Here is a 15,972-nt window from a genome sequence, read left to right as displayed (position 1 = left end):
TGGCAGGAGCTCACAGCTGACTGAAGCATCTTCACTGCATTTTGTGGGCTTATCGTTGCGTTTTGTGGTCTTTCTTTTAAGAGTCCTTCTTCCTTTTCTCTCTGTTTTACTTTTTAAGTTGTCTGTGACATAAGGGATATGTATCTTTTCTTTCCTGTGTTTCTAAGCTTTAAACGTCCACATATTTATCCTTGCTTGGGGGTATTGGGGGGCTGCAGTTGTTCAGGGTGGATTTTGGACTGCTTGCTACTGTCTGTAATCTGTTGTGAATTTGGATCTTTATTTTTCTTGAGAGTCTGATGGAGGACCTGGGAAACAGACTGGAGGCAGCGGTGTGAAGCTAGTGGATCGTATTTAGTGTTGTTAAAAAGTACCCTTGAAGTATGTTAGGGGTATGGTGTACCCCCAATGAAGAACAGGGCTATAGAGCAAGTGGAGTTTGAAATCTATCAAAATAGTATTTTCTACAATCTAATAAACCATTGCTTAAAACGTTTTCCATTTACTAATTTCTAAAGTGTTATGAGAGGGGTGAGGTAAGGATACTTGGCGGTTAAGAGCAGCTCTGAAGAGCAGTATAAGGATGTTCGGTGGCAGACGTTACTGTTGTCCAGGCTTTGCGTCGCTGGATCTGTGCGTGGATTCCATTGTGTGGTTCACGTGCGGACTGACCCGGGCATGCGGGAGTGCTGCCGTTCTGCTGTCAGGCCTCCCGTGCGCTGTTGGCCCTAGCGTTTCCGTGAAATAATACAGCAGCAGAACCTGCAGCTTGAGCTAGTCAGGTCTTGCTTTCTTGAGTCGTGTTTGTCAGCAAAAAATTGTCACCTCAGTAGGCATCTGTGGTGTGCCAAGAAAATGCATAAAACACAGCTAATGCCTACGTAACAATTGCCCATTTTGTGGTTTAACTTTGAATTCTAATATGCTTATAATAGAACTACCTGAAAAAAACTTGTTTTATTCTCTATGTAACAATTCCAACTGCCTGATTCTGCATGAATCTGTCTTTATTTCTTGTTTGTTTTCTAGTGCTGTAAGCATGGCAATGTCTCTGAAAAAAATGAAATTTGAAACACATTTTATATTGATATTTCTTTCATGCCTTCTGTTTTCCAAGTTGAACTTCAATGTTGAAACTAACAATAGGGCAAATCCTGTCTCATGTCAGCAAAAAAGTCAGTCTGACATAATCTTTCTTTGGCAAACGCTCTCCGTATGTTTAGGCAGCTGATCCTCGCTTTGGGGATTATCTCGGCAGCCCTTTTCAGATCCATTGTGCAGGACTCCTGTGCAGCTCCTGCAGCGATGGGGAATTTTCAACTTCTGCAAGTTAGGCTTCATGAAAGTGCCTCCTGCCAACAGGGTTGAAAGCTGAGGACCATCGGCCATTTTAGGACGAGATACTGTCCCCCTCTCCTTCCTTATGCAGGTGCAGCTCTGCTGTAATTTGAGGTCATCCTGCGAAATGAAGCCAGACTCTTGTTTCGTGGTATCCAGTGAGGGGACGACAGGCAATGGGGTCAAATCCAGGAAATTGCACTTAAACATAAGAAAAACTATTTTCCTGTGTGACTGAACACAGGTGCAGGCTGCCCGCAGAGGCTGTGGATCTCCATCCTTGGGAATACTCACTTCCCAGCCGGGCACGGCCCCGCGGCCTGGTATCGCTGGCCCTGCCGGAGCAGGGGAGGGGCGAGGGCTGCAGGGGTGCCCCTGCCTCGGCCCTTCTGCCATGCACCTGGTTTGGGTCTGCCCCGCCTGCCCTGCAGCCCTTGGCAGTGTATCTGCTCCCTTCTTTGCACTGGCACCAGTGCTCCTGTGGCAGAGGCACGAACTGGTTCGTAAACCGACCCCGCTGGGAAGGCTGCTCTGGAAGGGCCGTGCCGGGTGAAGCGGGGAGCGGATCGCGCGGCTGTGGGCGCAGGAAGGCTGGGACCGGCGGCAGTTGTCCCACTGCAGTGCTCAGCTCTGGAGAAGCGCTGCCTGGTTGCTGTTTCGTCTGCAGAGGTGTACACCAGGCTGGCACCTCAGTTGCCTGTGCGTTGTGTGTCAGAGCTTGCGGTGCTGGGGCTGATAGCTCAGCGCCGCCCCTTTGCTGCCTCCGTCCTGCGTTTTAATCCTGTGGCTGCCTTGGGTGAAGCCAGGTGTCTCGGCACCTGTTACGTTCTGAATTTCCTTTACAACCCTCTCTCTCGTTTACTCTAAAATGCAAGCAGGGGAAAAGTGTGTGCAGGTCTCTGGGTTCATAAATTAGTAAAAGCTTTTGCTTTGGACGATTTTCTGAATTTGAAATGAGTAGTTATTTGTTTGCTCTTCCAGTGAGAGGATCTGAAGGGCTCTATATGGTGAATGGGCCACCGAGTTTCGCAGAGAGCACAGCGTTTCAAAGGTACTATTATTATCGCTTTTTTTGATCTTCTGCACAAAAGAAATAATTTTCTAGAAAGTAAAGGTAGACTCTAGAATTGAAAAATGTATAAATACAAGTGAATTTTTTCTCACTGTCGGTAGTTCAGAAAATTGATGGTTTTGAAGGCTTTATGCTTGCCTGACTTCTTATTGCCCAGATAATAATCACTGAACAATCACAGAGTAGATTGTACTCTTACAAAGTGCTATTTGAGAATGCGGCAGGCAAATTGGTGTGTTGCTTTTTCTTTTTGTTAAAAATACCTTAACTTATGCAGTATGTTTGAATACTAATGTGCATTTCTTACTTCTTTAGGGACTCTGGAAAAAATTGCAAAGCTGTTGCTTTTAGCAAGGACGGTTCCCTCTTTGCCTGGTGCAATGGAGAAAAGTTGGTGCATTTTATAATACTAATCATTTAGTTTGTATTAAATACCAAATCAATTATGCCCCATTTACTCTTGTCTGTGTAAACGCTATTGCTGTTAATGAAAATGTTTGCAGCTTTAAATGCAGTTTATTTTTGTGTTATTCGCAGTAGTGGCTTTGTTTCCTGAATATCAGATGAAATATTTACTGTTTTTCTTGTACTTACAATGCACCCATTCCTGTGGAATCTGGATATGCTTTATTTGGGTTTTTTGTTTATACTTCTCAGTACAATAGTACCTAGTTTTCGGGGATTAATCTATTAAAGTTCACAGAAAATGAAGATTCTATGCACCTTACGTACAGACGTCACAAAGTTTCTTTTTTATATAGACCAGGTGCATTAGAGTTTACAAGAGATTGTCCTTTACATAGAGTGCATCATGGGGTTGCCGCTGTAAAGAGGTGATAAGGCTTTTTCTGAAATGTCGGTATTCTTACTAACAAGTTAAAAAAATCTGCAAAAGTATTTAGTAATACCATTTAACCATTTCTTTTAAAGTAGGTAACTTAGATGTAGGATTCATTACTTTCACCGTTGTTTCTGGTTCTCCAAAATATCTGGGCTCTTCATTTTTCATTAAAAAAATTATTTTTGTCAATTGTAAAGGTCAATTTCCAGAAAATATTTGTGGGGGAAAAATGTTTTTCAAACAACCGGGTTGTACATCCAGGTACCCATACTTTAAATGAGAATATTCCAAATGGCATATCTTTCCAGTCCTGCCACGCCTCTTTGTTTTGGGGGCTGTCCATCTTCATTTTTGAGGGGGAACAGTTAGTGAGATGGTGAGGAACAGGCTCCTAATGCAGCTTCTGATAACAACAGTGGCTTGGACGCATCTTGGTGTGATCTTTTTTGTTTCTTTGGATTCCATATGTGGCAGATCTTTAATCTACAGTGTTCAGAGGTGCCGCTTGACCTTGTTTGTTCAGCCGTCTGACCTTTGCTTTTTATTGTCCATGTCTCCCTGCATCCCCCAACCTCAAAAAGCTGAAGTCTTAAATGTTGTATCCTTACAGATAGAAGACCTTTAAAAATACGTGGGATAAATGCGTGTTTTAATTCAGTTAGAATCTTTTTGTTGGCTGTTGCTCAACTTTAGCACTGTGGAAGTGTGGATGGACTCCCTGTGGATAGAGTATGTCTTGTCTCTGGTTCACAGTTTAAATGTTGCAGATAAACATAGGTGATATGTTTTGACCAGTGCTTTCACTTAGTTTCTGTTATGCCTGGGTATCTGGTTTTAAAATGTGTTCTTGCAAAAATCTAGTAAAAGCAGGAGGGGGAAAAAAGCTCTTCTAATTTTGTAACATTGGCCAAATTTGGAAGAGATCTAGAAGAGTCAAATACGTGAAAAGTTACCTTGGCTATTAATTAATTATTCCAAGCATGTTTTATTGAAATAGCATCTTTTGGTTCCAGAGTAAATATTGTTAACGTCGCCAGTGCTGAGTTACTGCGTTCCTTTGATCTTCCAAAGGCAGTTTGCCTTGAATTCTCGCCAAAGAATAATGTTCTGGCAACATGGCAGGCCTATACAAGTGAGTATTTTACCAGCTTTAAAAGTACACGGGGTAACCGCATATTTTAATTTGGTTTGCAGGCTTTCCATTACCTGATTTGTCATTGTAGCATATTTATTGGCTAAATGAGCAGTATAGAAAGTGTACAGAAAATTACATGGGTAATCAAGTATATTACGGAGGAGGGAGGGATGCCATCTTCTGAAAGCATCTGGTATCGGCCGTTCTTGCAAACACTAAATCAGACTGCACATACTAACAATTACTTTATCAAGTAAATCACGTGTTTCTAAAAATTGTTAACTGATCTTAGTGCAGAGAGTGTGTTTGAATAATGTGCTGTTCAAGCAGTTCATATTTGTGTACAGACAAGGAAAATTGTAAGCTGTCTTGGAGTAGTCATGTCCTCCACTGGGGATAGCTGACTTGAGTGTTTTCTATTGTCCAGAGGGCTTTATTCTCTCCTCTGCCTCTGTATGGAGTTTATGTTCCTGATTTAGATAGCCTCAGTCTCATCTAAGTTGTGTGTCTAAAGTATATGGTGTAAATGCTTCCTTAGACAGAAAAAGCTGGCCATAAACCGAGCATGTGGAAGTGGTGTGGGACAGGTTGTAGGATAAGGCAGCACGAGTGACAGAATTGATGCCAACTGTGGACTGCCAGAGAACTGTTAGGAGGTCTGTTTTGAATCATTGGTAGAAATAGACAGGCTTAGTATCCAGAGTGAGTAGAAGGGTACGGAGAGTTTAAAACCAGCAGAACCGTTTTGTATGGCTTGCAGATAGAGCTGTGACTGCAGCATGATGGACAAAATGCGTTGCATTCTTGTGAAAACAAAATGTAGGAACAGAGAACATACCTTTATTGTTTGCCAAGAGGACAGCTTTTGATTTTGATGAAAAAAACATGCATTAAAAAAATCTGACCTAGTGTTGGTCGCCCTTGTCTTGTCGTGGGAGTAGAAACCCTACACTTCCAAACGTTAGTTCTTTCTGTAGACTGAAAGACTTATGTTAATAGGTAAAGCACTTAGCAGTCTAGGGTTTAGTCCCTCAGGGGGTAAGATGCTTCTTGGTAGAAGTTTATGCATGTTTGGTTGCTTGTAGAACCATGAGATGGAATGTCATGGTAAACAGATTTAATCCCCAGATACCACTACTGTAATCCATCTTTTTGTTACAGCTGCTAAAGATGGCACGACGGGGGTGCCCAACCTACAACTTTATGATGTGAAAACTGGAAAATGTTTAAAATCTTTCATCCAGAAAAAGATGCAGAACTGGTAAATAACTTTTCCAGGTCCTAATAGTTTGCAAAGAAGTGTCGTTTCCAAAATCTGGTCCAGGTAAATAGAGCTTTTAGTGTGGTGTTGGCTTTCAAAATATTCACCTACTACTAGCTGAAAGCAAGTATCTGTGCTTGTAAGTATCTTTGTATGTAGTTATAATTGTTTGTTTCTTAGTATAAATTCACTATCATTTTGCACCACAGAGAAAGCTGGGGAGACAATAACTAAGTCTAGCTGTGTATTTTTTACTATGCAGATGTTATTTGTTCATTTGAAACATGTATCACGTTTGAACTTGCTTGGCTTTAAAAATGGAGGAGAAAAAATCCTAAACTGCTAAAGATGAGGATCATTCAATGTTTCTAATTTTTTTCTTTATATGTAGGTGTCCTTGCTGGGCAGATGATGAAAGCATTTGTGCCAGGAACGTAAACAATGAAGTGCACTTCTTTGAAAACAACAACTTTAGTACGCAAGTATTTCTATAAGATAGTTTCATAGCATTCTATGTAGGCATCTTCTTTTGGGTGGGGTTTTTTTTTTGCTTTCAATTTTTTTCCTTATTTCTTCTTTTGCTTCCTTTTTATTTGAAGTATTGCCTACATTCTATTTGAATTTGGAATTCAGAATTGTTATGTTTTAATGAACTATGTTTTCACTTTCTTGTTTATCTTTTCAGTGACTTATCTAGTATGAAATGCATCTAACTTTCAGTTAGAGAGGCCTGATTTTGTATTGTTTCTCATTTAATGAGATCCAGGAAATTGTCAATAGAGAACATGATCTATGATTACTTCTTTGGGTTGTGTGTATTCTGTCAATGAACTATTAAAAAATGGCTCATTAGAAAATTTATATTGATGGCAAAAATGAAGCTGTGAAGCTAGAACATTTTTCTCAAGGATTTTTACTACTAGTGGTAGAATATTTGGAGTCACTAGAGGTCAAAAAGGTAGGAAGGAAAAAAGCAAGATAAAAATGAATTAGAAAAAAAATTTAAAGGAATAAAAGAAAACTGCTGGGGAGAGAACAGTGGTGTGGTTTTTGGTTTGGTATTTTGGTGGGGGCTTTTTTTGGTAGTTTTTTGGGTTTTGTTTGTTTGTTTTTCTAAAGCTGCGACAAGAATTATTCTGGGAGCTAAAAATACAGCCTACGAGAGATGCAGTTTCCTGAGAATTAGCCCTACTGATGTTAATGAAGCTATACCAGGGAAGCATGGAATGTCTGTTGCAGCACGAGGTCTGCTGCTCAGCACAGACTTCCTTGCTGGAATAAGGTTGTGGGTTGCTGCTGTTTGTTTACTTTTTAAAGATGCATTTCCCATAAGTTGTTTGTGTAAAGGAGCAATGTTCAGCACAGAACAGGCCTTTATGAATGCCTCCTGTCAGGAAGAATCATCCAGTAAAGTTGTGAGGGGGGAATCCCTGGCTCTGTGTAATGGTGCGTGTTATCTGGACGTGACTGATGCTGCTTCCTCTGAAGTCAGCACAGATAAGATGAAGAACACTGTGCCTTGCTTAAAACATGAGCTGTGTTCACGTGGGGTTCAGAACAGCTTCCTTGCTGTTTGAACTTCCAAATACTAAATACTGGATTTCAGACCTAGGCTCAGTTCAAGCTGGTTTTGTAAATAAAAATGTGTGATGAAATGGGAAGGTAATGGTTGTTTGCCTACTAAAAGAAATCCTTTATCATTATATATACTGTTCTTTATTATCGTGATACAGACCCATAAAAAGGTATGGTTAAGTAATCCAGGCTAACATGTTTTGTCATTAACGTCATCACATGTGTGATTTTTTTTTTTTTTCCCCCCTCCCCAGATACTATTGCAAATAAACTGCATTTGCAAAAGGTTAATGACTTTGTGTTATCTCCAGGAGCACAGCCAACCAAGGTACTTCTGATGTTGTTTCCAATTTTTTTCTTGGTTTTCTGGTAATGTACTAATAGTGAATAGACCCTGTGCTACCAAGAATATCATCTGCAATAAAGTCTTGTGGCTTTGTTTTAGGTTGCTGTGTATGTTCCGGGCAGTAAAGGTGCACCATCATTCGTTAGACTCTATCAGTATCCCAACTTTGGTGGCCCTCAGTCTGCACTAGCCAATAAAAGTTTCTTTAAAGCTGACAAGGTGACTATGCTATGGAACAAAAAAGGTATAACAGCTGTATATTTAAATTTTTATATTCCACCTATTTTGGATTTAATTACTTTGTTTACTGTGTGGGTTTTGCATTTAATTTGCATGTGCAGATAAATACTGAAAATATCCATTAATGCCAATGCAATGTTCAGGTTACAATTCTGAATACCCTGAAGTGCTCATAACTTTCCTGTGTTGACTTCCATGATTTTGTATGTTGTAACTGAGAATATTCTACATGTTGGTAAATTTTGCAGTTGAATAGCAAATTCAAACTGAATTTTGCATTCTGTGATGATAGTGTATTTTGATATAAGATTATACCAGAGCATAAACTGTTCTTAATCTGTAAAATTGTACATATACAGACATACCACAATTGGGATGACTTGCACAGTCCGCTGTGTGCTTTGCTGTTTGTTAGCAATGAGCTGTTTCCGAATAATTTTGTAAAAAACTGTTTTACTTCAACCCACATTGATTGGAATACAGGGAAGGTATTATATACTTGTAGAAACCACATGTGGGTACACAGTTTTGGATAAAACAGATGTACATACAAAAGCTGTTGATGAAACATTTTATTCAAGGACTGACCAGGATGCTTGGTTCCTGCCTTAGTCAGATGAGTATCTTTTTTATGGCTGCAAAAGTATGTTCACCTTCTCATAATTCAACGATGAATGAATAGACTTGGCTTACTCTTTTCATCTGAGAAAGGAAGATATTAGTTCCATATAACTATAAATGGAAAAATTCAATTCAGAAGAGAATGATACCAGCACTGTTACGCAAGCAACTAACTAGAATTCATAATCAAACTAATTTCTCGTTGTTCATGGTAGTTTGTGAAATAGTATATATAATTTGCAATAAGTGTATTGAAATAACTGTATGTCTATTCTGTTAGCCACTGCTGTGCTAGTAATAGCTAGTACAGAAGTTGATAAAACAGGTGCTTCGTACTATGGAGAGCAAACTCTGCACTACATTGCAACGAATGGAGAAAGTGCGGTCGTACAATTGCGTAAGTAGCTCTTGGGCATTTTTTCATTGATTTATAGCTCTCGATAGTGGGAATTGCTGTTTCACCAGCTTTTGTTTAATGTATGAGGGGTTTTTTTGTTAGTGTAATGAAGTAATCTTAAAAAAAAAAAAAAAAATTAAGTACTCTTAACAAAAAATCCTTCACCAGAATTTTTTTTTAAATATGGACTAAGGTGGGTTGGTTTCTTTTTTAATAGCTGAATTATCTTCTTGTCTTTGGTATACTTGTCATCTTAATGTCAGTGGCACACACTTTCAGTTAAAATATACGAATAATCTGCTTGGGCAGGTGGGTGTTCATGTGCACAGGAAGGGAATTGTGCATGTTTACTAAGGAAACACCTGGACAATGGAGCCAGCTTAATGTCTGAGAAACCAAAATGGGCAGGAAAGTATGTTACCAAACGGAATAATCATGTGTGCACTTTTAGACATGCAATTGATGCTGTTACTCCAGGAACAGGGGCAGAGTGAGAGCATTTTTTTTTAAGTATATTGGAAAATGGAATTCCTATATTTTGTATAGTAAAATGGAAAGAGTTCTAAGATGTACAAATGACGTGTTGGGGAGAGGCAAGTTGATGCTCTTAACTTCAGTGTCCTTTTTGAACTGGAACTCCATTCATTAATTTCCCCTGTGGTGGTATTTTTTCACTATATTGAGCTGTTGCTGTTTATGGTAAACACCTGTCTTGTTTGGGATTATAGAGAGGCTAGTTTGTTGTGAATATTTCAAAACATTGGAGATGGGGTGATGTAGACTATCTATGCCTAAGTGACTGTAGAGAGACTGAATATATTCTCTTCAATACTAGTACTCATTGGGAGAACATCTGCAGTTTGCCTTCTATAGCAAAACTTGTGGTAGCAAGTACTGTGCCCCATTTCCCTTTGTTGCTAACTTCACTGGGGAAAAGTAATCAGGATTATAACTCAGTATCTAGAATCTCTGGGAGCACTTCCCTGGATTGAGAACACTAGTTGTTTAATTACATGCTTATTAAAACCTGTTTTGCCCTTTGAAATGCATCTTTATTAAACAGGAAGCTTATAATTAATTTTAATTTAATTTAGCTATTCCTTTTCAAGGAAAAAAAACAAACTGAAGTCTGTCTTGTAAAACTGTTTTTTCCATCGAAAGCAAGTGGTGGGCAATTGGAGTGAGTGATGCCTCATTTCCTGTGGATTTGTATCTTCTGGTTACTTTTGAGGTCCAAATTTGAAGCTTTTTTCACACTAGCTACTAGTTTGTAGAGGGTTTTTCATTTTTGACTAATAAGTGCTCATGCAAGCCTTTGCCTTAGCTGTTGAAGCCCATGTAAAGCTGCCCTCATCTCTCCAGCTGCCTACTGTCATGAAATGTGCAGGAACGTAATTTTCTTTCAGACCTCTGTCTCTGCAGTTGCATTTGGTTAATGTAATCTAAAAAGTTTTAAAGGGGAAAGCACACAGTGTGATTGCAGAGCCTAGTTTCTAAAAATAATGAGGCTTTAGAATAACAACAGGAATGAACAATTTAAATAGTTTATTTTGGGTGAACACCTGGATTTAAGAATTGTCAGTAATGCGGTTGGCATTTATCTGAAATACAGGTAAAGGTATCCAGATTATGAAAAGTTTTAATGAGCTATAGTTTTTACTTACCCCTGTATATTTTACATGAGTTTCCATCACTAATTCATCGTTCTTCAATATCATCTAGTGTTCTAACACCCAGAGAGCTTCCAAAAACGTCAGTTTTTAATCATTATGTGTAAAACCACTTTTTGTGTGTGCTCTCGCTTTAAAATCCATCTTATTGCATGAGCACGGTCCAAAGTTAACTTAGATCAGTATTTTGCTGAGTTATGCAATATTTCTTAGATTAAAAAAACAGGAACTAGTATCCAGCTGGTATAAAACTCCTGTTTTTGCAGGTTTCCAGTGGGACAGTTTGAGAAGGTCCTGAGAGATCATACTTGAATAACGAGGAAAAAAATTAAAGGAATTTTTTTACATGAAAAAAAAATGCTTACTGTTAAAGTGCTGATGCTGACCCTACAGAGGTAATTTGGAATGGCTGGAGTTACTGTTGCAAACCTTAACTAAAATTATCAGAAGATAAAACGTTGTTTCTATGTCTATTGTTAGCAGAATTCATTTTCACTGTCAATAATTAGATCACAGCATTTTAGCAAAGGATGAAGTTAAGAATCAATACTGATTTTACTTTTGCTTGCACTGAAAAAATAAAATCTCCTAACAACAGCTGCGTATTTTCCTTTTCCTTTAGCAAAAAATGGTCCTATTTATGATGTTGTTTGGAACCCCAATTCTGTCGAGTTCTGTGCTGTGTATGGTTTTATGCCTGCCAAAGCAACAGTTTTTAATCTGAAATGTGACCCTGTGTTTGATTTTGGAACCGGACCTCGCAATGCTGCCTACTACAGCCCCCATGGACACATCCTAGTGCTAGCAGGATTCGGAAACCTCAGGGGACAGATGGAAGTGTGGGACGTTAAAAACTACAAACTCATTTCCAAACCGGTAGCTTCGGATTCCACATACTTTGCTTGGTGTCCTGATGGGGAACATATTGTAACAGCTACTTGTGCTCCCAGGCTACGAGTCAGTAATGGTTACAAGATATGGCACTACACTGGCTCTCTATTACACAACTACGAAGTTCCATCAAACGAAGAAATGTGGCAAGTTTCCTGGCAGCCCTTCTTGGATGGAGTGTTCCCAGCGAAAGCAGTAAAATACCAGGCGGTTCCGAGTGAATTGCCCAGTGCTGAGCCAAAGCCTGCTCAAGCCTACAGACCTCCAGCCCTGAGAAACAAACCTGTAACAAGTTCCAAGCTTGTAAGTAGCCAATTTCATATATGAACTAAATTGTTCTGTTTCGTTACTTTGCCCGTCTTTGAAGTTTGGCCTGAAATAGTGTATATATGTAACGAGACATTAGAAGATGAATCAGACTGACAGTAGCATTGGGGGGGTTTTGAGAGGTTTTCTTGATAATCCTCTTTGACACTTTGCTCACTGAAATTTCTTTGGTCCAAATACTCTCCTTTTACAAAGTCATTTGCAAACTTTAAAACTCTCTCTACAACATGCACTGGAACAATAAACTGCAAATTGGGTTTATAGTGAAATTGGGTACTCTAGTTAAGATAGAAGCCTCTGATTTGGGTGACCTGACTTATCAGTCTAAACCCAGCTAGAAAGGTGGTTGACTCTGCTCCCAACAGCTTTTTTCTTTTCTTTTTTTTTTTTTTGGTAAGTTTACTTGCTACAGAGAGATTCAATTGTTAGCAAGTCAGCTGCAGTTTAAACAGGTTTCAGTATAGTGACCTTGTCTAATTAGTTTCTTTTCTGCCAGTTTTCAAAGTAGGCTGAGTAGCAACTAATTATATTTAATAATTGCACCCTTGATGTTTAAGTTTTAGAGAGCTTTGATTTTGAGCCTTGTGCTTTTGAAGGGAAGACTGCTGCTTGGCTTGTGAGGAATCTATTAATCATACTAATGTCTGATTTCACAAATGATCAACAAGCAGAGGTAGTAGAGAAAAGATGCGTTAAATGAAATGAAATAATTCTGTTTACTTATATGGGCAAGAAATCTTGTCCTATGCGTTAAAAAAAAATTCCAGCTCCTGAATTAAGAGTTACCTTAAAAAACCAAAAGTCTAAACAACCACCCTTTTCACCTCCTACCCCCCCCCCAAGAAACCCCACCCTATCTCCCCTCCCAGCAACCCATTTTTCCTTTCTTGTCACCAGGAGTTTGAGTTTAAAAGTTGTCAACAAAAGCAAAATGCCAAGCTTCAGTCATTTTGTGCTGTTTTATTCCTCTTTGATTTTGTTTCCCCCCTGACATAGAAAACATGATGATTTTGTTATTTTATCAGAAATCCATGAAATCTTTAGGACATATGGGATAGTCCTATCCAAACTTGAGAATGGATGAGTTTGAAACCCTTTTCACACTGTCTTCTGCTACTCAAAAGAGAAAGGGCACGTACTTTATTCTTTCTTTCTTTCTTTTTGTTTTTCCTTCTTCTTCCTTTATGATTCATCTTGGCATACGGTGTTGTCTTAAGTAGGTTTGGGGGTTCACTGTTAGGTTTTTTCGTGCCAACATGCTTGCAAACGTGGAATACAGGTTTCCTAACTGTTAATTTTGCATATCCTGCAGCATGAGGATGAGCCACCTCAGAATATGAAACCACAGTCGGGAAGCAGTGATAAGCCACTCTCTAAAACAGCTCTCAAAAATCAAAGGAAACATGAAGCAAAGAAAGCTGCTAAACAGGTACTGCAAAAGTAGTTCTTTCAAGGATAATGTTAATTAGTTTTCACAAACGGCACTGATCAGTCTCAAAGCGATGACTGTTAGTTGCACTGAGAGCCCTCCATGTATTTTGCACGTGCTAAGTTGTGGGGAGGGTGGTAGACTTTTTAATCGGACTAAAGCAGGTACAAAAGGATGACTTAAAAATAACAGCTTTGGTTAGTTGCTGTCAATGTTAGCTGAAATCAATGTTAAGATTAAGTAATTCTGCCCTTTCATCTTCAGACAATCTGCACAGTTTGTTCCAGTCTTAGGTGAGAGGTGAGAACGGACTCGCTGCCTTGATGTATTCCCCCAGCAGGGCAGGGCTGAGGCATGTTATCAGGGCAGACCAAAGACAGCCTGTTCTGGGTCACCTCTTTGCTTGCTACTCTTTGGCTAGGGAGATAAAAATCAGCTTTTGTTATTAGCCTTCCAATTTCTACTAACTTCTGAAGCAATAATTTCTTTAAATAAATTTTTTTCATTTCTTACACTGGTTTTGAGTCCTCTCTCTTACTTCAGAGACAAAGACCCACCAGTCTACTTTATAAAATATTTGTGTATGTGTTTGTTGTGTCATCCTTACTGATGTTTCCCTATGCTATGTATGGTTGGTGTCTTGAGGAAGTAGGAATTAAACAAGAAACAGCATGTGAGTTGTTACAGATAACCCTTTTTTTGTGGAAAGCATAGATATAGGTAATGCAATACGTCAAAGCAAGTCCCTTACAAATTTTGGAGAACACCAGCAAATTAGTGAAAGAATAAATATTAAATGGATCCCTTGAAATTATTAAAGACATTTTGCAGCCCCTTTGTAATCGACCATCTTTTCTAGATAATGTGTGTATTTTATTTATTTACAGGAGGCCAAAGCTGACGTGAACCAGGAATCTACCCAGTCCTCAGCATCACAGAATGCACCACGGAGTGCTGTGCCTGCTGTAACGTCAGGAGATCCTGAAGTTGACAAGAAGATAAAGAATTTAAAAAAGGTGAGGGGATTTTTTTTCTAATAAACAGCAGATTTCTCTAGGAGGTGTTCTGTAAGATCTAGTCTGATTGTAAGGTGACTTGAGCTCAGCAGGGTAGCATTTACATAGATGGTAATTTCCTGAATTTGTAAGCCAACTTCCTTTGCTTTTCCATCTTGTAAAACAGTAGAGGTCATCACTTGCCTGGGCTTCTAAAGATCTTATCAGAGCAGCATCTAGACAGCACAGAAGGCACTGACAGGTGCATGGAAGAGTGTTCCAGTCTCCTGTTGTGAATACTGTTGCATGTGCACCCACTCCTCACAGCTGAGGGGTAGGGGTACAGCTTAAAAGTGCTTCTGCTTAGAAAGCAGCTGTGTGGGCTGTTTGTTTATTGGATCTTGGATCCGAGGAGGGAACCATGCTATGTGGTTTCAGTTTTTTCCCTAACTTATAAATGGTAGGAGTGCGAAGCTTAGCCAATCTTGGAAATTCTTGGATTAAATTATTTCAGAATGGAAGTTGTTTGGTTCAGGCTAGAGAATCTTTCCCCTTTCTGCACAATCCATCAGGGCTTTTTTCTCTTGGCTGCCTCCTGCTTTTCGTGGACCTCTGTTTTGGTTAATATTCCAGGCTTTCTGAGGAAAATGTGTGGTGAAGAGGGATAGTGATAGTGGAGGAGTAACTTCTGAATTTGGATCTAGCCCTTCAATGAGATAATGCATGGTGTTTATGTTTCAGAGACTAAGAAGCGCTTCTGTTCTCTAGGTTTTGTTCTTGAAAGAAATGTATTTTATTGGTGGGGAATTCCAGATTGAACATCTGGAGATGCTTAAATGAAATGTGCCTTCCACATACCTGCATCCTGGTAAATCAGGCAATTGGAAACAGGAACTTCTCGAAGGCTGTTTTTTCTATTCTTGGTTCACCAATATTTTTGTGTTAGTGTGGGTTTTTTTTGTTTTGTTTTTTACAGAAACTAAAGGCAATTGAGCAGCTGAAAGAACAAGCAGCTGCTGGCAAACAGCTAGAGAAGAATCAGGTACTGTTAAGTTGTATGCAGTTTATTCAAGTTTCATTTTATAATAAGCTACATCTGTGACATTTTGTGCTTTTTTGTTCTAGCTGGAGAAGATTCAGAAAGAAACCGCTCTCCTTCAGGAACTGGAAGACCTAGAACTGGGTCTTTAAAACTTTATGGAAATTAACATCGTGTTAACACGAAGTTCATGCAAAATATAGTTTGTATTAACTTGGACACAATAAAATGTTTCCGTAAATGACTGAGGATGCAAAAGTCCACAGATTTGCTGCACACTTGCCTTTTAAAAAGCTTTCCTAAAGGTTTATGCACATGTGAAAGTGTAAATATCAGCCAGTTCTGCTGCTGTTCAAACCAGAAACGTGCTTGTCTCCTTAAAGCATATTGCTGAAAAAGCAGAAGCCGCCTGTTGGTTTATCTTTTCCTTGTTTGGGTGTGAAGGCAGGAAGGTGATGAGGTTTACCCGTTTGATAGCTTTATTATATTTTAAAAGATGTGATCTTTATGCAATAATGGGATGTAGATAAAAATAAAGAGCATTTAATAATAAAAAGTACTTCTGAATCCTTAAAATAACGAGGCTATGCCACCATGATAGGGATAAACGAAGCTTCCGACACCGCAGCTGCTGCCAGTTTTTCACCGTGTGATTTGTATTCTCCCTTCTGCCAGTTCTCATTTTCCCCGTCCCTTTCCCGCTCTGCGGAACGTGGGGCACCCCGGGCGCTCGGCTCGCTCTCTGTAACGGTCACAAACCCCGCAGGCCCCGGCGCCTCCCGCCTCCCCACCACC

The 15,972-nt window shown here is 39.4% G+C and overlaps 1 protein-coding gene across 1 annotated transcript; it reads left to right on the top strand.

Moving 5' to 3' along the window:
- The first annotated feature begins 2,291 nt into the window (after window positions 1-2,291).
- On the top strand, window positions 2,292-15,468 carry EIF2A (eukaryotic translation initiation factor 2A, 65kDa). Its single transcript, XM_009584844.1, has 13 exons — window positions 2,292-2,389; window positions 2,726-2,800; window positions 4,265-4,383; window positions 5,548-5,647; window positions 6,039-6,121; window positions 7,477-7,550; window positions 7,668-7,812; window positions 8,710-8,826; window positions 11,119-11,690; window positions 13,027-13,143; window positions 14,031-14,159; window positions 15,115-15,180; window positions 15,264-15,468. Exons 1-13 carry the CDS (start codon window positions 2,292-2,294, stop codon window positions 15,327-15,329), a joined length of 1,761 nt encoding a protein of 586 aa, XP_009583139.1. The 3' UTR covers window positions 15,330-15,468.
- Window positions 15,469-15,972: the final 504 nt, after the last annotated feature.

This window comes from Fulmarus glacialis, unplaced genomic scaffold (genome assembly GCF_000690835.1).
Source record: "Fulmarus glacialis isolate BGI_N327 unplaced genomic scaffold, ASM69083v1 scaffold48509, whole genome shotgun sequence".
NCBI lineage: Eukaryota > Metazoa > Chordata > Aves > Procellariiformes > Procellariidae > Fulmarus > Fulmarus glacialis.
This window is presented reverse-complemented; position numbering and strand designations above follow the sequence as displayed.

Bases quoted from the DNA above. Each gene is read 5' to 3' on its own strand.
- EIF2A (XM_009584844.1), top strand. From the start codon at position 2,292: ATGAGTAGTTATTTGTTTGCTCTTCCAGTGAGAGGATCTGAAGGGCTC. The intron at 2,801-4,264 runs GTTGGTGCATTT...TTTTGGTTCCAG, and splicing joins GCCTGGTGCAATGGAGAAAA to AGTAAATATTGTTAACGTCG. The intron at 7,551-7,667 runs GTACTTCTGATG...GCTTTGTTTTAG, and splicing joins CAGGAGCACAGCCAACCAAG to GTTGCTGTGTATGTTCCGGG.